The sequence below is a fragment of the Uranotaenia lowii genome, chromosome 1 (assembly GCF_029784155.1).
Source record: "Uranotaenia lowii strain MFRU-FL chromosome 1, ASM2978415v1, whole genome shotgun sequence".
NCBI classification, from domain to species: Eukaryota; Metazoa; Arthropoda; class Insecta; order Diptera; family Culicidae; genus Uranotaenia; species Uranotaenia lowii.
Window position 1 is genome coordinate 113,208,171 of NC_073691.1, and position 24,835 is coordinate 113,233,005.

The 24,835-nt window shown below is 35.2% G+C and overlaps 1 protein-coding gene and 1 long non-coding RNA gene across 3 annotated transcripts in view; one reads left to right on the top strand and one right to left on the bottom strand.

The window, feature by feature from the left end:
- Window positions 1–3,360: 3,360 nt before the first annotated feature.
- LOC129739916 (uncharacterized) lies at window positions 3,361–4,651 on the top strand. Its single transcript, XR_008736012.1, has 3 exons — window positions 3,361–3,621; window positions 3,690–3,882; window positions 3,941–4,651. It is a non-coding gene; the product is annotated as an uncharacterized LOC129739916 (long non-coding RNA).
- Window positions 4,652–6,058: 1,407 nt separating this feature from the next.
- The window catches only part of LOC129738901 (protein max), a 46,663-nt gene continuing 27,886 nt past the window's right edge, over window positions 6,059–24,835 (bottom strand). Inside the window, exons 3-6 of one of the 2 annotated variants that reach the window (XR_008735676.1) lie at window positions 7,002–7,109; window positions 6,807–6,930; window positions 6,428–6,748; window positions 6,059–6,371 (exon numbers count right to left, since the gene is read on the bottom strand). Coding sequence is in view for 1 of the 2 variants with exons in the window: in XM_055730233.1 (XP_055586208.1) it covers window positions 6,567–6,748; window positions 6,807–6,930; window positions 7,002–7,109 (414 nt within the window). In the remaining variant the exon portion in view is untranslated. Of the gene's footprint in view, window positions 6,749–6,806; window positions 6,931–7,001; window positions 7,110–24,835 lie in introns of both variants that reach the window. The other variant, XM_055730233.1, reaches the window with a different exon arrangement.

Here is a 24,835-nt window from a genome sequence, read left to right on the forward strand (position 1 = left end):
GAAGCTCATAATCTCAGCTAACAAATTCAAAAGGGCAAAATTTTAAAATACCATTCAAGGAATTTTTCAATTTCTTACTTTATGAAGTCAAACTCCACAATATGAAGCCATTTGTTTGGTAGTGAAAATAACCCTATGTGTCGCAATCGCATTGCGGAATTTCTGGACTTCCAACTTTTTGAAATGAAAGCTTATTTTGTGCTTCCCTTTCAACCAAATTTCATCAATGTTTTCAAAAGCCTTTTTGTTGTATGAGTGGCGCCCGGTGTTCCATCGTCGCATAGAACTTTACGCTCAGCTGACGTCATTCTGTCAGTGGCCTTATATTCAGAAACGCCAACGATTCTGTTAACTGTCAATTGAGCATTGTTCGTAAAGATCTACTGCACATTGCTGGTGGCCAAGAATCGGATCATCGAAACGGCAAACAATTGGTACGGCGGCCAAGTAATTGGAGCACCGCAGTGAATACTTTGCATGCATTTTGCTCACATTAATGAAAGTTCCATAGAGAAAACATATTTTTGTTGAACTCTAAGCAAGTTAGCAAGTAAATTCTTCAAAGGATGTTCTATGGTGCACTCAACAGGAAGGTAGGAATGTCAAAAAAAGGGTGAACCATGCCTCAGGTGCCAAGGTCGGGTACATTTACCCTACTACTACTTTACCGAATCTAGCTGTTTCGTTAAAGAGTGTTGTTATGGCGGTTTCTAAATTATCGTTTGATATTCTTGGGTTCACATAGACGACTACTAGAGCCAGATCTAATTTAGGTATGAATATTCCCAGCGTTTCAAAATCGTCTGTTGTTTGTAATTGAATGTTGTCAAATTTAAATTCCTCCTTCAAGAATATTGCTACTCCTCCATACCCGCCAGCACGGGGTGCCAGATGTCGATGGTAGCCTTGAATATTCCATCGTAAAGTAGAAATCTGTTCTGGTTTGACCCAGATTTCCGAAAGCAATGCTGCATCATAGTTTTGGGTATACAGTTCGTGTGTTAGTTCGTTTTTGTTTCGAAATAAACTTTGAATATTTGCCTGTAACACCTTGAAATCGCCGGTGAACATTATTTGTCTCCTGCAGATCCTAGCATTTTATTTAATTCACCCAAAATGCAACCTGATATTTCTCCTCCTTTTGTGCCATGTGGTTTCATAATAGTTTCTAATTTCATGCTAATTGTTGAAATTATTTGTTTCAGTTCTTCTTGTGATTGTTTTTTAATTGTTTCCTCAATTTCATTTTTAAACCTCTCTAACTCTTCTGTTTTATACTTATTGAACATCCCTATGCCTCTTGTTTCCTCTTTTTCTTCTTCCATTTTACGTTTTTTGGCGAATTCGTTTTGATTTAATCCCAAAATACTAGCCACTCCTGGTACACTATCTGTTTCTACATTAAGTTTGTTTGGTTCTTTATTTTCTTTTTTAGATCTATTTCTCTTGTCGTTTGAACTCCACTCACTGCGCTTTGGTTGGAGTTGTTGTGGAAAACTACGCCCGCTAGCTGCAACTCTGGAGTATGATTCTGCAATTGTTGGAAAATCTTCTGTAGTCCTCAAAACGTCAAACATATTTTCAGTTGGAACCTCGTAGTACTGCCTTGCCTCCTGGTAAGTCATGCATTTCTTGGCCATTATTGCCTGTAAGTCGTTTTCTTTCTTCCATCTAGGACCCACTCTATCAGTCGTCTTATGATTAGAATTTGGACAGTACAAACATTTTAAAACGTTACAAGAATTTTCTGTCGAGTGTTCTACAGCACATGACATACATTTTTCAATCAACGCTTTACAATTTTTGGACAAGTGGTTATAACGAAGACATTTAAAACAGATTATCGGTTTTCTAATGTACGGTTGGACTTTGTGTATCACAGAATATATACTGATGTTATTTCACTGATGAACAAGCTCGAACAAAAAATCTTCAGAAACTTGTGTAAAATTTCTAGTGCTCTCTTTTAAAGGAGTCGTTAAAAAGTGACGAAAAACAGTGCCATCTATTGCTTGATTTGTAACTTTTGAACGGCGCAATAGATGGCACTGTTTCTAGATATCTCTTTTGAAAGTAAGAATTTTTCGAGAGGGCGCAATGGTTTTTGAACTCATTAATAAATAAATTTAAATACAATTAAATGAATTGCTCTATATAATTTGATAAACTACGAATAAATTTCAGCTGAGAAAAATAGCATCATTATAATGTTGTCGATAGATAACTGACAAAATGACAGAAATACAAGCTTGAATTATAAAATACCAGAAACGTATTCAAAATTTCAAATGCTATCATTTAAACAAGCCTAATCAACTTTTGAAGTACCTGATTCTTGGAAGAGCGTAACTGTAAATGATCTTAAAAATTATAAAACTAACATCTTAGAAAAATGGACGACTTCAATATATTCACAACAAGGTAAATTCATCTGGTTCATTTTACCTTGATTATTTTTACTAAAGAGGCTAACTAACTACTTTGAACAAGCCAGCCAAACCAGTTATTTTATCCAGTTGAGCTTAAAATTAACAATACAACGAAGAAATACAGATTCTAGACTTCTCTGAGCGGGCATTTTCACGCATCATATCTGTTTATATTAAGTGCTTCATGTTTGTTTGAAGCAATTCGAAAAACAGCTTCAAGCGTAAAATTTGGATAACGCAAATCAGAAATGTGTAACGAATCTTCAACATCAATTTGCTCGAAACTCGTCAAATAGATACGACCTTTTCATAATTGACTAAAAGTTTGTTTTTTGTTTTGTTTACATTTCATTTCATGTTCACAACTTTTCGTTTTTCTACATCTGTGTTCTCTACTATTACGCGATACGGACGGCAATCCCCATTTTGGTCTGGGGGAGGAAGACTGAAATTTGCTGTATCGTTTTCTGTATCGTTTTTTTACTGTTCGGCAAAAAGCCAGCGATTGTTGAAAAGATTTGTAATCGTTCAAATTTTAACTTTAGATGATCAGTTTCGTGAAGCGAGTCATGTAACTCAGTTGTTTAGGTGCTAAATTTAGATATAGCTATATTTTTAGAACAACCATTAATCAAACCATTTTTATTTATCAGCTTCAAAACTTTGACGAAATTTGAGCGATTCAATACGCCTGATCATGCAAGAATTTGCCAGAGCAAAACAAAACCTAATTAAATTATTGTTTTATGCAAAACAAGTGCTTTTCAGCATCAAACAAGTTTTATTAAAAATCATTAAATAAGAAAGTAAAATTTTGAACCTTGGCACTGGTCGGTAGATTGATGAGAGAAATTTGACGTTTGAAAGATTTTTTTCTTTTTTAATTCAGTCTTCCTCCCCCACACGCTCATTTTTACTTAACTATATTTGGTTCAAAAATAACCATTTTATGACATTTGTCTCAAAACTATCAATATGGTTATTTTTTATGAATTTTTCCAAGATCAATTTTAACCATTTAGGAACTTCTCGAGTATAAACCATAAAATGGTTGAATAATTTGACGTCTTTTCATCGCCATTTTGGAAGCGACCAATGGTGCAGCCGAACGCGTTTGTAAATATCTATTTTTCCCCGTAACTCAATCAAGTTATCGAGTTTATCACATCGAATCCGTAGGAAATCATGAAAAGTAAGTGATTTGCTATAAATTTTCGTTATTACTTTAATCTAAATAACCACAAAAAAAAACAATTTCAGGGCACCGGAAGGACATAGCTCCAGGTCCAATTCAAAAACTAATTGTATCGAAACATCCAGCTTGCGAGGATGCATTAACGTTACCTGGCCACAGCAGCAGCAGACGCAAGAAAAAAAACATCAATAGCTCTACGTGAAAGATTTTATGTACCTTACGAAATCGTGGACTGGAAGATACATTATTTATGAAAAGGTGATAGCCCCCAGGATTAACAAGGTTGGTTACTAAATGATTTTTATTTGTTTTTCAGAATGCGTCAGTAGCGCCAGATGATTTCAACCTCAACAAACTAACGGCGTGTTCGTAAATTGATTTTATCTATCGAAATGATTTTTTCTATCGATGTTGTCGTTCGTAAATTAAACAAACTGTATGCAAAAGCATTGGAAGGTGATTTGACATCTACCAAACAAATCGATGCATCACCCAAACAAATCAGTTTACGAACACGCCGTAATTGTCTACTGGAACCTTGAATGACACCATCAAAACGCTCCTACTAATCCTCCGTTAGGGCAATCCAATAGTACAGATCCTCCGACCCTTCCTCCGGCAGCAGCAGAAAAGTTTGTTTTTCCTTACGAACTGTTTTTATTATCCGAGCTTAAACGGGCCATCACTTTCGGAAACACATCACCTGCCAGTCGTAGATGAACCTCCTCAAATAACAGCAGATTGTGACAGCCTTTCCGCTAGAGCTACGGCTTTACAGAATCTCACCAAGGTACACGAAATCTCCACTTCCGTCACGGGAGAACTTCTGCTACCGCTGGTGTTAAGGCTGTGTTGAGCCTGAGTTTTCTGCTCCAGTTTAAATATTTATTTATTTTTTATTTCGGTAAAAATATCTTTTAATTAAAGTGGAAAAAGTATTATTTATAAGAAATAAAGAAACAAATACAAAAACCGTATTTTTCCTAATAATGTCGATAATTGAAAAAATGCAGGTTGCTAAAAACTGCCCTGTAAAATACGATTGAAAAATAACCATTTTTCAACTTCTCCTCCAGAATCCCATTCGGTTGAAAAACAACCATATTTTAACTTCTCCCCTAGAAGTCATTTTATGACTTCTCATGGAGAACTCATAAAATGACATTTCCCGGGAAAAGGTCAAAAATGGTTATTTTTGATTCGTAAATGGTTTAATCATTTCTAGCGTGCAGATTTTGGTAATAGAGTATTTCCTGAGACAGATTGTGGTAGGGTAGCTTTTTGTTTTTGTTTTGAAAAATGTAAACACCAACTGGTCGCCATTTTGATCTTTGATGATAAGCACTGTTCAATGCTTTCTTTTAAAAACTTCTTTAATTAAAATCATAACTATTTCTTCATGTCTTAGCTTGTTATGAATTTACAAATCATTTAATCAAGAATTTATGTTCTCATCACCAAGGTGCGCTTGCAAAACCACTACAACTGCATTGCCAATTTTATTTCGTTACTATCTGGTCATTGAACATGCGTAATGTTGTTGTTATGCTTACCCTACCACGATATGCCGAGAAAAAGTAAACATGAGAAATCAGCTGTTCGTCTGACAAGTGGGGAAATGCCTTTTTGTAGTTTTTAAATGTTTTTCTACTTGCTGCGTCGACGTGATCCTTTCCTCTGCTAGTTGTTTCCATGTCTTCTTCCATCCTTTCTTGTCCTGGATTTAGTGTCGGTTGATTGAGGTTAAGTACTGATGCTGCTCCATCTGGAGCAGCATCCTCGTCACTCATCTTAGTACGGTCACTTATTTATCACAGAAGGTATACTTGTGAATTTATCGCTAAAATTATCACAGTTCTTCTTAATAATAATGACAATACAACAGTTTAAAATAGCCAAAAATCCAAATTGAAAAAACGAGCATCCACACTCTTTCAATGTAAACATTGGAATCCGTTGTGGAATTTTGATCATTACCATTCCAATGCAAAAAATTCTCTCTCCACTGCAATCCCTTGTTATTTGCTGTCTACGAAGTACGGATTCGTAGTGCACAGAAAAAATTTTTGACTTACGTGTCACTGAAAACTGCAACCTTTAAAATAAATCACCTTTAATTTACAAAACCTGTAATTTTAAATTGTTTTCCTTGAAAGTTAAAGAAGATTCATTTATAATTACAGCAAATGTCCTGTAAAAAAGCTGTACACTAAAAATTAAATGTCACGTAATCATATTTTCGACCTGTAAAATTACGGTAAATGTCCTGCTCCTTTTTGTTACAGGACATTTACGTAATTTTACAGGAAATAATTTTTGCTGTGTGGCATTTAAACATGAACCTGTGAAACAAATCCCTTATTCCTATCCGTCTTTGGAGAATCCATCGGACTTCTTAGTTTCGGCATTCTAATGAATTAAAACAAGACTATGCTAAATTTGAAAAAAGAAAAAAGAACATAAAGCTATATTTCACATTTACTCTCTAAAATCGGCTCTGGGTAAATTGTCTTTTACCAAATTACAAACTGTTATCATCATATTTCAGCTTTATGTGCTACAATGCATGGTTAAACAGTGAAGTAAAACGTAAAGTGAATACAAAACGAAAAAAGCAGTTGGATTTTGTAAACTATAACTTTCGCACAAAATTTCATACCACTAAATTCTCCATTTACATTGCGTGGCAGCTGATTTAACCACACCAATATCAGCTTCCCATAAACTCTTCCTCTCTCTCTCTTTCCCTGAAACCGCGAAACGTATTATTGCCATGACGTACGAAAGAAAATTCATCACTTACTTTCACGATGAATGTGTTCCAGAAATGACTTCTGAAAATGTGCTCCCGGCGCTTGAGCTACTCGAGAAGTTCTAGCCTACAAATGTGTATAACCGATATTATGAGATGTTTACGAAAACCAATTAATAACGGTTTCCATTCAATAGTTCAAATTTGTCTTCATCTTCTTGTTGCGATGGATTCCACCACCCGTTCCATTGTTGCTGGCTCCGTCATCGATGTCAGACGAATCTGAATCCCGAGAGCTATCGTTCAGGCCAAGACCCAAATCACTTCCATCACCGAAATTCCCGGTCGCGCGTGCCTGTTCCAACTGTCTAACTGTGAAAGAAAATAAGTCTAAAAACTTTATAAACACATTATCGAAAAAAAAAATTACTCTGAGTTTCCAGTAAACTGTTTTGCCTTTTCAAATCGTCAATGTCCTGTTGATGTGAATTGTTTTTACGCCGCATGAACTGGATGTACTCAGCTGCTTTCTTTAGGATTTGCGCTCTGCTGGCCTTTATATTGAGAACAGAATGTAAGTTGTTGGCCTCTTTAAAACCATGAGAGTAAATATATTACAAATTACCTTTTCACCCTGCAATGATGGCACGGAATCACGCAATGAAGTAAAACTGTCCTTTATGTGGTCTCGCCTTTTCCGTTCTAGAGCATTGTGATGTGCACGTTTCTCAGCCTGCAAAACAATAAGAATTATGAAATTAAACTACAACTACAAGTAAGGCAAAAATATTGCAGTTTTTCCACTAGGAGTGGTTTTTACTGGTTTACATATTAAGCTTTGCCACCAACATCAGCATCAAGGCCATTATCTTTAAGAACGTGCTCTTTGTTAGTGTCGCCGCGTACCATCGGGGCACCCGATCCATCCGGATCTGAACACCGTCGTCATCGGGTGACGGAGGCACAGGTCACTACGACACTACAGGCGCAACACTACCAATGTGTCAAGAGGAAGTCGTCATCGTTTGGAGGTCCACTTCAGCGGAGCCATAGATGAAACCCCCAGGAAGGAAACGAGGAATTCAATTCCAGTTTGTTTTTATTCGTTCATTATTCAACATCTAATATCTCCCCTTTCATTTCTCTTTTGCTATCATTCAATGTACTTCGACATTATTCTACATTCATTGATATTTCATTACGACAGATATTCTAGCAAAATTATCCATTACAAGATTTAGAACTCTAGTGAAAATCGACAGACAAAATCAAAAAGCGCCACCATCAAATGCTGCGGCAGAAATGCAACTATTTAGTAAAACACGCTAAGGAAAAAAACCAATTTATATTACACGGTCGGAAATAACTAGCAGTTTGAGTTTGAGGGTTCATTTGCACGACAAACACACTGAGGTCTTTCTCTACGTGGTCTTGGCTCTCCAGAATTAGCACGATTTTTCGGTATCAGAGTCTTCAATCCCTATTAAAAGCTTTTTTTCCTTGGGGGTTGTTCAGATAGCACTTGGACAAAAAAAAATGATATTTTAGACACCCTCCTCCCCCTCCGTGGACAAGCGTGGAAATTTGGCAAACCCCTACCCCCGTCCCCGGATGTGCACGTGGACAGATTTGCTACTTTTTGCTTTTTTTTATTGAAATGGCTGATTTGGAAAAAATCGAATTAGCACTTCCTGATATAAAATAATTTTAAAAGTTTTAAATTTTTAAATTATCATATTAATCACATGCTTTCAAGAGGCTTCTAATTTTTTTAAACTTGAACTGGAAAGCTTTGAAAATTTAAGATTTTGATTTAAACATCTTAATAAAGCTAGATAAAATTTATCAGCATTTGAATGAATAAAACTAAATTAAATTAAAACCTTGGGAAAAATAATACTTTCTTTCAAAAATTATTCATTTAAATCAGTACGATAACACTAGTTTACAGCATTTTTGAACTCAGTAAACTGAAGGTCATTTCCAATGTAAAATCGGGCGCTGAATCCGAAAATGAAATTCAAAAAAATCTCAGTAGAACCGTTTTTGAGTTATGCTCCAAATATGAAATTTCGAAAAAATTAAAAAAGTTCTTGTACTTAGATTGAAATATCTCGGACGACATAACAGTAATTTGAAATCTCTTTTTTGCATATTAAAGGTGAGTGAATTTTCTATCGATCATCTGAACACTGTTTTTGCGTTTGACCAACAGTATTGTTGATATTAGTGACTTTATGAGGAAAAAAATTATAAAAAACTAATTTTTTTAGAGAAAATTTTGTTTCAACTAAAGTTTTTGACTCGATGGTAGCATTTAAAAAATCTGATTTTCTTTTGTGCTTAAATGTCAATTTAAAACAAAGATTTCAAGTGGTTATCTATTAAAATCGGTTGAAAATTGAAGAAGTTATGGCTACTTTACCATAACTGTAATTTTTGAAGTTTTTCATAATTTAACGAACCGCAGAACACTTATCATAGTATAGGAAGAATGAAACATGATAAATCTCACTCGCACCAAGTCAAAATTATTTATTAGCTTATCAGAAGGTCTCATACCAAGTTTCAGGAAGATCTGACCATACGGAGGGGTTGCTTGAGTCTCAAACGTGAATAAAATTTTGAGGTATTTTGCCCGTAAGGAACGAAAAATACTGGTTTTTCATCAATAACTTTTTTCATCACTAGCTGATTGTTTTTTATGGTTGATTTTCTTAAAGCCTAAAATGAGACAAATATTTCACCCGAAGACTGTAACTCGATTGGATTTGAAACAGAAAAGTTATTGCGGTTCAAAGGCCGCAAATTTTGTCCAACACGCAATGAGTACTTTTTACGCATTGCGTTTTATACGACAATTTTCGACCAAAATACAATCTTTGAACCGCAATAACTTTTCTGTTTCAAATCCAATCGAGTTACAGTCTTCGGGTGAAATATTTTTCTCATTTTAGGCTTTAAGAAAATCAACCATAAAAAACAATCAGCTAGTGATGAAAAAAGTTATTGATGAAAAACCAGTATTTTTCGTTCCTTCCGGGCAAAATACCTCAAAATTTTATTCACGTTGGAGACTCAAGCAACCCCTCCGTATGGTCAGATCTTCCTGAAACTTGGCATGTGACCTTTTGGTAAGCTAATAAATAATTTTGACTTGGAGCGAGTGAGATTTATCATGTTTCATTCTTCCTATACTATGATAAGAGTACTGCGGTTCGTTAAATTATGAAAAACTTCAAAAATTACAGTTATGGTAAAGTAGCCATAACTACTTCAATTTTCAACCGATTTTAATAGATAACCACTTGAAATCTTTGTTATAAACTGACATTTAAGCGCAAAAGAAAATCAGATTTTTTAAATGCTACCATCGAGTCAAAAACTTTAGTTGAAACAAAATTTTCTCTAAAAAAATTAGTTTTTTATAATTTTCTTCCTCATAAAGTCACTAATATCAACAATACTGTTGGTCAAACGCAAAAACAGTGTTCAGATGATCGATAGAAAATTCACTCACCTTTAATATGCAAAAAAGAGATTTCAAATTACTGTTATGTCGTCCGAGATATTTCAATCTAAGTACAAGAACTTTTTTATTTTTTTCGAAATTTCATATTTGGAGCATAACTCAAAAACGGTTCTACTGAGATTTTTTTGAATTTCATTTTCGGATTCAGCGCCCGATTTTACATTAAAAATGTTGGTCAGTTAATCGAGTTCACGATTTTTTTAAAATTTTGTAAACTAGTGTAATTCATTGATTCGAAGAAAACAGAATTTTGATTAAAAAAAACTGAATGTTTTGAATCAAAGTCAGTTTTGTTTTGTTTCAAAATCCAAGTTTTCTCTGCGTGATACAATACTTAAAAAAAAAATCTCCAATTTTGAGAGAATGTAATTGAAAAAAATATGGGTCATTCCATGTCAAGTGTGCACAGCGAAAAGAAAATCTTATCAAAAATTCGCCAAACTTGGCCGAAAGACTTTCTGAGGCCTACAAAATAAATCCTCAATTTTTGAGAATGATCCGCCCACCCCTCGTTCCCCTTCGTTCTGTTTTACACGATTTTGAAAAATTCATTATTTTTAAAATACTATATCTCCGGACTGAAAAATCATACCAAAATGACAAAATATGCGTTGTGTAGATTTTATTAAAATATATCAATTGATGTTATTCACTTTTTGAAAAAGTGACATTTTAAACGTCAAAACAAAGCTCTAAAAATAAAACGTTATTTTTCGCAAGGAAAGTATATTTTTTTCTTGAAATTTATGGTTTCATTGTTTTTTTGAGAAAATTTTACGTAAGAACCAACCAAAATCCCAATATAATATTTCTTGTTTTCGAGACATGAAAGATTAAAGTTTCATTGTCCATCAAATATTTTCTTACAGTATCCCCTTAAACTTTTGGTAATCTCATTCACGATTTTCTGGACGAATCAAATTCAAAATCAGCATACAAATGTTGTTACCTTCTAGTGAGCAGCAAATTTTTGTAAATATATGATGCTTAATAAATAAAATAACACTTTTTGTTTCAATTTGTTTTGCTATTGGATAAAATTTTTATTCATTATCACACTGTATAAAATCATCAAGCAAGAGCTTCCTTAGCGAATGCTGCGGATGAATTAATGTGAGGATTTGGTTCATTTTTCCATAAAACTATTAAACTTATTCACAGAAAATGTGTAAATGTCGAGAATCTGCTCGTATGTTGATAACCTACTAAAATTACATGAATTATGGCGATTGTGGTCTAACAATACTGACTATTGACGCACAGCATTTGTTCATTGTAAATATACATCCTTTATTTATGCAAAGTAAGCACAGCAGATTTGTTTTGTTGACACCGAGTGGCACTGAACAATAACATTTTTTTTAACTGATGACCATTGTGAACGAATTGTTGCCGCAACTACTCGCTTGCTGCTACTTGCTAGTAGTTATGAATACAACTTCTAAAATCGAAGATTTCGGTTGAAATATCCAGTTGCCTTCTGTTACTGCATTACAACGGAGTTATCTTAGTGACTTTTATTGTTAAGTTTCTAAATAGTCGTGAACAGTTTTCCGAGCATGACAAAAGCAAAGTGTTGATTTGGAAAAGAACTTCATAATCGATGTTCAGTGGATAAATTTTTCAAGAACACACGACTTACCTCAAGGGAGTGGAATTTGTTCAAATTGCGATCAGAAGTGCATAATCTAAAGTCTATCTGCAAAAACCATTCTAACAAGTTCGGTAAATTGTATCCTGTTTCGCAAAATGTTGCTTATGTTGAATGCTTTCAAATCAGAATAACATTGACTGGCAGGTTTGAAGCATCTGTGGCAATCAAAGGAATTCGTTCGTTTCACGCCGCAATCCCTTTAGATGCTGGAAAAATGGAATGAAAACATTTTCAAGCTCCACGGAATTTAAAATATTAAATGTATGCAAAAAGAAAAGATAATCTGAAGATGATTTAACTTGCATTCACGCAGAAAAATAGAAATTAGTTTCAAAGGAAAGTGCCACGAAAACAAAGGATTTTTTCCTTTGATTTTAGGACAAATAAAAATTACTTAGATTCAAAAACATTTTCCTGCGTTTCGAAGAAATGTTTTCCTTTGAATCAAAGAATGTTTCTTGATTCAAAATCTGAAATACTTTGATTCAAAATCTTAAATCCCTTGAACCTATAGCATTTCCGTTTGATGCCAAAACATTTTCCTTTATTTCCAAGTTATTTTGATTTTAATTCGAAAACATTTTTTCTTTGTTCTTATTATTTACTTTCGTTTCTACCACAGGTACCACAAATGTTTCATTTCGAAGAATAATAATACATTTTATTTTTCAAATAATTTATTTATTTAAAGTTTTGTTTCCGGAAGTCTACCTATAAAGAAGAGAGGAAAATAGAAAAAATTCAAATTAATAAAACACAAATGAATGACATAAATATGTTCCCTAAAAACATTGAATGAAATGTGAGGAAGGAAGTTAAGCACTAGCAATTTGAAGATTGTAGTTTGACAATATATAATATTGAAGGTACTCACATTTCAACATGCTAACATTGATCTGCAGACGAATTTTTGGCAAACAAGCGGATCATGTTATAAACTGGGCAACTTGGAATTTCGCAGCTTTCAATTCGTTCCTTCTTCAGAACTAGTCTTCGTCGGCTGAATAGTTGACCTAAAACTAATTAAAAAATTTAATAATTCACTCCAGATATATTTAAAGAAAACTCACCAAAAATCCTCCACGGCATTGAGAACTTTCCGCCACAATGTTTTCCATCGTTGTTGGTTTCGAAGAAAATTTAATCAAAATCAAAGAATTTTTTCATTGATTGTAGCACGAATTTATTGTCTTTTGATTTCAAGTACAGTACATCAATTCAAAATTCTTGTACACCAACTCAAAATAATTTTCTTTCCTTTTGATAGAAAAAAAAATTAAATCAAAAAAATAAGATTTAGATTCCAATAACACTAGAACTTTGATTCAAAAACGTATTTCTTTTGTTTTAATGGCACTAGTTTTCTCTGCGTGTTGTTTGAACGAAAAAAAAATATTGTTTTCCTTTCATTCAAAATGTTATTTCAAATTTTCTTTAGTTATAAAACAAATCATGAAAACAAAAAAATCTGTTCAAACATGGAAAATGTGACTTAAAATTTCGACGATTGTTGCACTTTAGTGAAACCACTGAGTGCTGCGAGTAAATATTTGTTAGACAATTCAACTTAAATCTTTCATATCTCGAAAACAAGAAATATTATATTGGGATTTTGGTTGGTTCTTACGTAAAATTTTCTCAAAAAAACAATGAAACCATAAATTTCAAGAAAAAAATATACTTTCCTTGCGAAAAATAACGTTTTATTTTTAGAGCTTTGTTTTGACGTTTAAAATGTCACTTTTTCAAAAAATGAATAACATCAATTGATAGATTTTAATAAAATCTACACAACGCATATTTTGTCATTTTGGTATGATTTTTCAGTCCGGAGATATAGTATTTTAAAAATAATGAATTTTTCAAAATCATGTAAAACAGAAGGGAGGGTCCTGCAACGAGGGGTGGGCGGATCATTCTCAAAAATTGAGGATTTATTTTGTAGGCCTCAGAAAGTCTTTCGGCCAAGTTTGGCGAATTTTCGATAAGATTTTTTTTTTCGTTGTGCACACTTGACATGGAATGACCCATATATTCATTTATTTGTAAACAAATCTCTTCGCAGTTCATTTTCGATAAAAAATTGCCGAAAACTGTAAAGTTTAACTGAAAACAGCATCGCTGAGCAAGACAAGCGTCAAAATTTGTTTGTCATTTGATGACAGTTAATTTATTCCGAGTCTTCCTTCTCACTCTTGCAGTTTTATCATGTACGCGAGTGGAATACCAATAACTTGTCAAGATATCTTCGCCATTTTTTTCCTTTGCAGTGGGAAAGTAGGCTGTGACCATGGTTGAGCCCTCGCCATTTTTTCGGTATTTATTTTTGTGAATAATAATTAGGTGTTTTATTATGGTTTAAATTAAATCGAATTGCTGGTAAGTATCAAATACACTGTATCAAAAAATTGTCCGTACAGCACGTACCTTGACATCCAAACAATGAAAAAGTGCACTTTTTCAGTCAATAAAAATACTACAATTACATCATTCGCTGCAGAAACTAGTCCTTTTTGTAGATCAGTATTAAAAATGTTTATGAATTAAACCTTAAAAATAATCCAATTCATTATGTATAGAAAGTCCCAAAAACGACGTCAAAAAATTGTCCGTACACTGAGGCCTTTGTCAAATATTAGTCAAGTAAACAGTTATGTGTCAGTCTGTCAAACGCAGAAACGTGAGTTGAATCTCAGCAAAGACAATTTCCAGTGGTCTGAGCGATAAATACGGTAAAATTAACTTTATTTAGCATAAATCAGTAGATTTCAATAATTTGTGAATTAAATTAACAGAAAAATGTCTGCTCCTCACAAAAAAAATACCCGTAGACATCCGGAAACTGATTGTTGACCTGAAGAATGATAGTAAAAGCTTGTCCGAAATTTATTTATTTACTTGTCTTCGAATTTCGCATAGAATAGTAAAATGGCCATGATCGTCGGTTCTGTATGTCCTTCAGAACTTTAAGAAGACTAACTCCCTGGAGACTAATCGTATAAGCTGATGGTTGGTTTGATCGTATTTTCGGGTCAGAACCAAAAAATCATATTTATATTCTTGTAGACGCGTAATATGACTGATAAATCTATTTATTTTTCTCCGTGAATGAATGTCAAGTTTCCGGAGCCATTTGCGCTGAAAGCACCCCACACTATTACATGGCCACCACCGTGCTTAACTGTCAGTCGCAAATTCTTCAGATCCAATTCAGTATTTGGATTACGCCATACTCTTACGTAAGACCCAAAAATATTAAATTTGCTTTCGTCAGTGAATATGACGTTCTGCCAGAACTCTTCCGGTTCCAGGACATACTTATGAGCGTATTCCAGCCGCTTTTTCCTATTTTTAGCAGATATAAACGGCTTCTTAAGAGCAACACGACCTCGGTATTTTTTCTCTTGAAGTATGTTCCGTACCGTTCGAGGATTAACCTGTATGTTTTCAAAATTCTTCAGGCTTCCAGCTAGTTTCGAGGCACTGATTCTCGGATTCTGACGATTTCCCTGACAATGATGCGATGGTGACGATCCGTAAGCTTCATTTTGCGGCCTCTTCCTGGAGTAGTCGCCAGGGAGTTAGTCTTCTTAAAGTTCTGATGGACATACTGAACCGACGATCGTGGCCGTTTTACTATACCTGCAATTTCGGACAAGCTTTTACCGTCATGCTTCAGGTCCAGCAATCAGTTTCCGGATGTCAACGGGTATTTTTTTGTGAGGAGCAGACATTTTTTTTGTTATTTTTTGTGGATTTAATTAACAGGAAAATGTCTGCTTCTCACAAAAAAATACTCGTTGACATCCGGAAACACGAAAATCTACTGATTAATGCTAGATAAAGTTAATTTTACCGTATTTATCGCTCAGACCACTGGAAATTGTCTTTGCTGAGATTAACTCACGTTTCTGCGTTTGACAGACTGACATATAACTGTTTACTTGACTAATATTTGACAAGGCCTCAGTGTACGGACAATTTTTTGACGTCGTTTTTGGGACTTTCTATACATAATGAATTGGATTATTTTTAAGGTTTAATTCATAAACATTTTCAATACTGATCTACAAAAAGGACTAGTTTCTGCAGCGAATGATGTAATTGTAGTATTTTTATTGACTGAAAAAGTGCACTTTTTCATTGTTTGGATGTCAAGGTACGTGCTGTACGGACAATTTTTTGATACAGTGTAGTTCACCATCACCAAAATCGGTATCTTTATCAGTCGTTTAATTTACAGTCACAACAATCGTCCAACAGAAGCAAAAAACAACAGCAGCTGATAGCCCCAGCGCCACCAAAAAAACTTCGAGGTAATGAAGGTTATTGTCCATGGACTGTAGTTATGCCGTCGGATTTGTGTTGATGTTCTTTGGAAAATTGATTCTCAAGGATCCGTTTCCGGGTGTGGTTTGTTGACATTTTGTTGATAATAAATAAAATATAGATGAGGTGTATTAATTGGACGTTCGATTGGGAAGCCACGAGTCGAAACTTTCGTTTCAGAAGGTGCTTCAGGCAAAAACATCGAATTCACTGAGCCTGTAAAACTTATCTGAGCCCAAGGACTATAAAAATCGCTCACTCCTCGAAACGCACACGAAAATGCTTCGCCGCTGGCTCGCTATTCGTTTGTGTTCAATACAATCACGAACAGCAACAAAAACGATTCTACGACGGTGGTTTCTATGCTGCTCGTATTAAAAAACATTCATGAGCGAGTCTGAGAAACGGGATCACGAGAGACTCAAATTTGCTTCATGAAAATTTTGATACTGAGCTTGCTGTCTGTTTAGGGAAGTACTCCAGTTCAGAAGAAAAAAGTAGGAAGAAAAAAAGAAAAAGAAATCTTTCGGCTCGTCCTTCTCAGAGACAAACCGTCCGTACCGTCCGGGCACCGATCGTTTAAAGATTGGCTTGGCCTACACAAGTGCACACAGTTGCTGTTGATGTTATTGATGTTCCTTCAAGCTCGTAGCTTCAAAAAGTGACGCACATAGCAAGAAGCAAAACAATTCTTTTGGCTCGGCATATTTGCCTGAAAAAAATAATAACATCACTAAAATGGATTGGATGTGCCGGCCGTATGCACACTGTTCTTCTTATTTTCCATTCCTTTTGGCCAACGCGTGTTTACAGCCAACACGGCTTGGCGTCATCTTTGTTGCTGTTAGTGTTTGTTCAAGCTCAAGCTTTGCAAAGGGACGAACAATTTTCCACGGGAAAGAATAATACCATTACTAACACGGCTCATGAGCGGGTTGGTAAAAAGTTTCATGAATCGGCTCGCTGCTACGCAATCGTCGGGTTGATGCCAGATTTTGTGTGCGGCGAAGGAAGCAAGGCAAAAAGGAATCAGGAGCCTTGGTCGTATTTTCGTTTTGGTGGGGCTTGATTCGTGAGAACAAGAGATTCTCGCTCACACCTCATTCGCGTTCCAGGGCATTTTTATGAGCAAAAATCGGAGCGATGCAGGCTCCGTCGCTCGTTTGAATGAGTTTTTCAATCCTTGTCTGAGCCTATCAAAATTGAAATTTTTCGCTTGAAGCGTCTTTTGAAAATGTCGGTTATGTTTAGCGAAAACAGGTAAATTTTCCGCAATTTGTGTGATTTCAGCTTATAATACGATGTGCATTCATTATAAGCTGATACCACCGATTTTTTACGATTTTCGGTAAAAATTACGGAAAATTTTACAGTTTTCGGTAATCATAACCGGCATTTTGGTAGAAACTACAGATTTTCGGTAAAAACTACCTAAATGTTGGTGAAACTGAACAGACATTTCGGTTAAATTCACCGATTTTTCGGTAGAAATGACCGATTGTTTGGTAAAAATTACCGGTTGTTCGGTAAATATTACTGAACTTTTAAAGTTTTTCGGTGAAATTACGGTATTTCGGTAATTTTTACAGACTATTAGAAAATAATTACAGATATTCGGTAATAATTTAAGGTATTTCGGTAATGATAACAGGTGTTTCGGTAATAATAACAGATATTTCGGTATATATTACCAAGTGATGAATCTCATCCATATTGGTCACTCTAAAATGAAAAACGCCTAGAAGTATACAATGCATTTCACCGTTTTATATTAAACCATAATGTTGCCAGTTTTCGTACTGTTCATTATTAAATGAAATTTAGGGCGCGAAAAGTTGTAATGCTTAAAGATGGCACTATTAAATTCCTCTTCAGTTTTCATTTGTCGACAAGATCAGAAGTGATTTTATTTCCCATCCGAAAAATGGTCTGCATCCAACATTTGGTGCCGTGACCAGGATGTAGAAAATTTTTCGCCAGGAATTCTTCACCTGCGCTGCGTTAAGAGTCCTGTTCTACAATCGAACCTTACATCGCGATAAGTGCATCAACCCTATTCGACTTGCCGTTTTGTTCCAGAACCGTTCCCAGAACGACCCAACCTTTCCCGATCGTAAGCCACCGCTTGACCAAGTTCCTGTTCATAGACGATCTGTTTCCCATACTGTGTTACCGTTTCCGGTCAGCTAAACGCCCCGAATGGATGGCACTGATGATCCAATATCAGCCATTCGGGGACCTGCCGTGCTGACTGTCCGGTCAGCACTCCCTTCATTCGTTCATCCGTTCATCGAAGGAAGTGTGCCGTTTACTGATCCCCCTTTGGTTAATACCCGGAGTACAAAGGAACATGACGCAGGTGCCGTCTATCCAGACCCCTGTTCCGATCCAAATTCCAGTAGCTCCGATGTTAGTGCGTACATACCTGTTCCGAAGCAATGATACCCAAGCCCATCAGCCGTGGAATATCCTGAAAATGTCCCGCTAGGAATAGTTTTAAATCAGTGTTCGATTTGATGTTTTCGTGTGTTCAGTTTGCTAGCTTAAATCTGTTTCAAAACAAAGTTAGGGTTGCTAATATTAAAACAATTGTTTTAGGTGGCCGGTATGATGAATCTCATCCATATTGGTCACTCTAAAATGAAAAACGCCGAGAAGTATACAATGCATTTCACCGTTTTATATTAAACCATAATGTTGCCAGTTTTCGTACTGTTCATTATTAAATGAAATTTAGGGCGCGAAAAGTTGTAATGCTTAAAGATGGCACTATTAAATTCCTCTTCAGTTTTCATTTGTCGACAAGATCAGAAGTGATTTTATTTCCCATCCGAAAAATGGTCTGCATCCAACACCAAGCTTTTATAGTTTTTCGGCTAAACATTACCGGCCTTTCAGTAATAATTACAGGCATTTCGGTTCTACTAAACCGGTTGTTCAGTAATATAACGAGCTGTCACGTTGACAACTGTCAATAATTTGACAGATGGTCTAATACCGTATTTTTTTTCACCTGGAGGCAAACTAGAGGCAACCTAGGTTCGCTCTAACTGCTGTCATGTCATGTCAACGGTCTTGACTCAAACATTCAGTCAGCGAAACTTTTTTTGTAGAGAAATGAATCCAACTTAGATGAAATTTCAGGAACTAGATAAGAGAAAATCGAGAAAGACCCATCTCTGGGTCGCAATTTAAAAATAGAAATAAGGCGGTGCCAAACACCGAAATTGGCTGGATATCCAAATACGGCAAAACGCATCATTTCTCATCATAACTGACAACCCGTGCAGGATATGAGAAGGCAATGCAAATCTTGCCATGCTTAAAAATGTCCAAACTTGATTCCAACTACCGTAAGATGAAATGATGGGAATAGAAATAGACCAAGAAAATGATTATGATCACATGGGAGAACTATTCCCTTCATTCCGATAGACATCGACACTCAACCAGTATAATATTCATACGCCAGGTTGGTCTCCTGTAGTAGAATGTTAATACATGGGCCCCGGAGAGGCGCAAGATGTGGGTTCAAGTCCTACCGGGAGACAAGGCGAATTTTTTTTTTCGCATGTTTTTCAACATCGATTTTCTCTTATCTAGTTCCTGAAATTTCATCTAAGTTGGATTCATTTTTCTACAAAAAAAGTTTCGCTGACTGAATGTTTGAGTCAAGACCCATCTCTGGGTCGCAATTTAAAAATTAAAATTAATATTCATGATCTTCTTCTTCTAATTGTTCTAAATCAAGCTTTTTTTTGCAACGGCAACAAAAGAAAATGTGGTCTTGGTTTAGATTTTCTTAGGCTCGTTATAAGAGGGTCCGAAGATTCGAGCATCCGATGCATAAGGTCGATGTTTGTTGCTTGCCTTGAAAATTTTCGAGTGTGATGTTCTCCAAAATTTCAAACATCCTTATTCCTAGACTCTTGAGCGTCTTCGGATAATTGCCCAAAGGGTATTAAAAAGTGTATCACGATTTGAGCCCATGAAATAAAATTTTGTGAACTGCTGCGGGTATATATGTAATACCACGGATACAAATTGACTAGTTTCATGGCCGTTTCCTTAGAAAACTTATCGAATTTTCCACATTTATTTTCTGGCCAGAAGCCAAAACTAACAGAATAGCACCGCATCGTTGGATGACTTCCAAATCTATACCTTAAATATTAAAAGTTAGTACAGAAAAAACAAATCGTACTCTATAAGTACCATTGATTTCTGCAGATTTTTCAGATTCTTGAAAAAAAACGCCTTGCTGTATTGCCATCAGGTCTTTCAGATAAATGATTTACTAACTATAATGGAACTAACGCTTCTAGACAGGGCCAACTCTTCAATCTTAACAAATTAAGAACTGTCGTCTTCACTTGTCAACGGTAGGAATCGAAAAAAAAAGAAGATTTCATCTTTCCTTTTGCTAAAAAGCAAGAGTTTGCCAGGCTGGCTTAACAAAAACTTCAAAACTACCATCTTTCAGATAAATGATTTTAGTAGTAAAACCTTATACATACAAATGAAATTATATGTTCATTAAAGCTCAAGAATGTGCTTTTCAAATGCATATAATTTTGTTTTCATAAGTTTGCAACTTTTAGAGATATGGGTCAATGAAAATATGCAATTTTAAAACGTAATTACACATAAAGTACCATTTAACGTCAAGATAGAAACTTGACACCTTCAATGAAGTTGTGCACTTTTACAATTGTTACAACTCTCTCATATAAAGTAAGACTCGAAAGTCGCTTTGAAAAAAGTTAAACGAAAATTTCGTTTTTCGAGGTTAGTTTTTAGAAAAATGTTTATAAATCTGTTGTTTTGAGAGATAGAGCTTCAAAGTCTTTTACAAAGTTTTTTAAAATTGTATTGTCTACAAGTTTTCAGAACACATAATTTTGATTGGATGACAAATTCAAAAAAAAAATCTCACTTTTAGGTGAATCGATCAGAAAAATAATAATGGCAATATATGCGCAATTAAGAATAATGAAACATTGTAGAACATGTTATTAAGCTATTTTGACATCTAAGGCATCAAAAAGCCCATGATCACGTTTTTCGAGTTTTAAACCACTGTGCAGTGTGGTTCTGTTTTGGAACAAGATTTTGACCACGAGTAGATGTAACGGAAAAATGGCTTTCCCGCAACTGAGTCAGTTTATTCCAAGCTTTCTAGCTTTACCTCCCTCATCAGCTTCTGTCGAGCGCTTGTTTTCTGAGTATAATATAAATAAGACCAAATGAAGGAATAGATTGAACGTTTCGACCATGCGTGGAATATTGGGCACTAAAACTATGTTAAGCCTAACTCTGAGGATAATGTACTGGTCAATATTTCTGCTACTATTAAATCTAAGTACAATGTCGCAATGCATGATCGGAAGTAATTACAATGTAACCATGGCTTGTTGTCAACCGTTATGTAAAAAGAATTAAATAAAATGTCGTTTTTAACTATCCAGACAAATCCAGACTTTTTGATTGCCAACTTCCAGAATTTACTAAAAAAAAACACCTGGCAACTCTGGTTGAGACCCCCCGTCTCGACGAACAACTGCTGATCAATTCTATTAGCCCATCTGGCAACAGTGCTTGAAACTCGATGTACAAGTTAGAAGAATTAGTGGTATGAATAAGGTTTAGCAATTGCTTTGGTAGCTTTTATTTAGCTCGAAATCAATCAAAGCAAAAGTCCAAAGCATTTGCTTAGTTTGGTATGAATAAACATTTGCTTAGCGGATGTGTACTAAAGTCTTAGAACATAGCTTTTGCTTCGAATAATAGAGCTATCCAACCAGCAGAATCTGAAGTTTTCTAAAGTAAAATGAAAGAAGACGATCAGAAAATTGAAAAGTACGGCTAAAGCAGCCTTGAAGTCGACGAAGCGGGTGGTGTGTGTAAGAACGACCGGATTTTTTTGTCAATGCGTGCTCGTATGTTGATGTTTAAAGAAAAATGAATACATATTCGAATATTGTCAAACAAAAAATGGCCTAAATTTAATATTTATCATAAGCTCTCCCACATGTATTCGGATCGGGATAATCCGATGTATAAAAAAATATGCAATAGGCGCGCATTTTAATTTAGATTTTTTTTTAATCGTAGGATTATAAAAAATTATATAAAAATGAGAGATCTGTATAATGTTTTAAATTATTACAATTTATTTCTTACTTTGAGCCAATTGGGACTTCTTCCACTATAGCCGGATTTTTTTTAATTTGAAATACCATCAAGACGCCATCCACCGCCCAGACACCATTTACCGCCCAAAATCACCCTTTTGTGTGTATTTTGAAAAAACTGGGATGTTTTCTCCAAATATAAGACCTGTGTTTTTTGTCGGCATCATTGTTCGACCATTTCACTGAAAAAACATCACTTAATTATGCTAACTATAGCCAGAAATAAAATATTTGGTTTTTCATTTCCGGTCAAATTATTGAATTCGACGCCTGTTAGCGAACTAAGCATTACTGTACTCCTAGGGCAAAAAGGGTTTTTGTTTACTAGATAGTACCTATTGGACCTAAAATCAACTTGAAACGATAGTTTTATTTTCTTAGAATAGATTTGCATCAAAAAATTTCGATTTTTTCAATAGTTGTAGTTTTTTGAAGCGTTTAGTGATGGGCGGTAATTGGTGTATAAAAAAAGTGTGGGTTCCTAATGACGGGTCACGCACAATTTCTTCGTTTTTAACGCATGTATTGTGTCAAATGTGTCAATTGTAAGAAGCATTTAGTTTGATTATGTTAGAAAATGATGTTTTATCGCTGAAAGAAACCGGTTACTTGAGGTTGTTTGCCGGGAATCATAATTTTGTCAGTCAAAGCACTTTGTTAAAATTTGTACTAAATTTGCGGAAAAAAATTCACAAAATGTATTCTCTAAAGAGCCAAAATATGGTTTTGACAGCTCGTTGTATGGAAAATACTAAAAAGAACAGTTTCCGTGTTGTTAAGATAGTTTTTCCTTGAGAAAACATTATCGATACCCGAAAAAGTCGAGTGGGCGGTAATAGGGCCAGTTGAACATCCCAAAGTTTAGTTAATTATTTTGAAAAGCGTACATTTATTGCATTCCACTAAATTTTTTATTTAAAGTAGAGCAGTTTTGGGATGTATTGGAAAAGAAAGCGAATAAAAATCTGCCGTCGTTTTTTTATTACACATGTTTGAAGTTGAAAAACCGCTTAACTGGGCGGTGAATGGCGTCTTGATGGTATTTCCTAATTGATTTGTTTATTGTCATCTTAGACGAATGATTTTATACGGATTTTATAACGACAAGAATATGAAACAAGTTGGGTTATCACTTCGACTTTTCTTTATCCATGTTGAAAATACCTTTTTGAATTGTTTTGAAGTGAAATATTGCTAATTTGATAAGTTCATGACGTTATTGAAGAATTTTTTATTGGAAAAGTCTGTCCCGACGTCTTTCCTCTTGCGTTTTCTACCTCGAACAGTGTATGTGCCCTTTTTTCGGGGAAGCGAATAAAAGTTTATTTTGTGACGCGAATCGTAGTAGTGATTTTTCGGTTGGTTCTCGTTAGACCAGGCCCACCAATAATGGTTGCTAAACCTCGAATCGAGTACATTCAGCAACATATTTACAAAGATATTATATTCTATCAAGATACCCGGCTAAATAGATTTTCGAATAAGTAGTCTGGGACATTGACACGTTTGTTTACGGTGCTGCCACTCAACGAAAAAGTCTTCAAGCTTTAAACTTGCATACAAGTTTTAAAATGAGCAAGTTTTGCATGCGACCAACAAAAAACTACGTAAACATTTAAAATAAAACGTTACTTTACCCAAACAAGATTTCTTTGAAAGGAAACTTTGGCTCCGATTTCGTCCGATGGAGTTGCCAATCAATAATTCAAGAATGAAAAGGAACTCCACAAAATGCTGAAGAAATCAAGTCTGAACCACCATGAAGTCCACTAATCCATAAAAAATAATAATGCCACAATAAGATTTCTTTACCAGCTATATTTAAAAAATTCATCCGTTAACAGCTTTTTTAAGGCAACCTCATTTTATTTAAAAAAAAATATATAAGAAATATATTGGTAGCAGCTTCAGGCTCCAACATTCTTAGCAGTTCTTTTTGGCTCCAGCCAGACGTGGCGAGCGCAGCAGACCACTAACTCATGCAGAGAATGGCGCAGATCTAGCTGAATTATGTTGACGGGACCGTTGCCTCAGATGATCTTCCTGAGTGCTTCTATAATTTCCGTTTGCCTTTCTTGGAACAGTGGCGGCACTTCAACTGATGGCAACAGCTCGGGCTTTACGGATCCCTTTTCAGCACCCGGACATTGCGAACGCAGAATGTTTCCGCAGATTTTTTCTTGTCCTGAAATTCACAGGAAACCATCTGTCATAAAAAGGATTTTGCGATAGCCAATAATCTGCCCCTACTTTCATAACAGTGCCATATGCAAAAACAAGCAAACGAGAAAATCAGCTTTTTCTGTTTCGGAATATATTTTCAAAATGTGACCACAACTTTCAGCATAAACGAAAATAGTTTGATGGAATGTGTTCTAGGTTGTCATAATAAATCGTAAAACATGGAATTTTCGAAATTGGGCCATTAGTAACGTCGGGAGCACCATTTTTGTTCGTTATGGGACTGTTATGCGAGCATATTTGAGACCTTTTTCAAATCTGCTCGCATAACAGTTCCATCCAGAATATGTTTTGCTAACCAAGCTACTTTCTAAGACTTAAATCTCATCATTGGTTGTTACAGGATGCGTTTATGTAGCAACCCGGTAGCAACGCAGCCGGTAGTCGCTTTCAGAAAATAAACAAACACAAATACCAACCTGAATCAACAATGGGTGCGAAAATAACTAAGTAGATAAAAACGCAACCAATCAAAACATCTAAAATACCGACCGAAATAGCAACTTGCG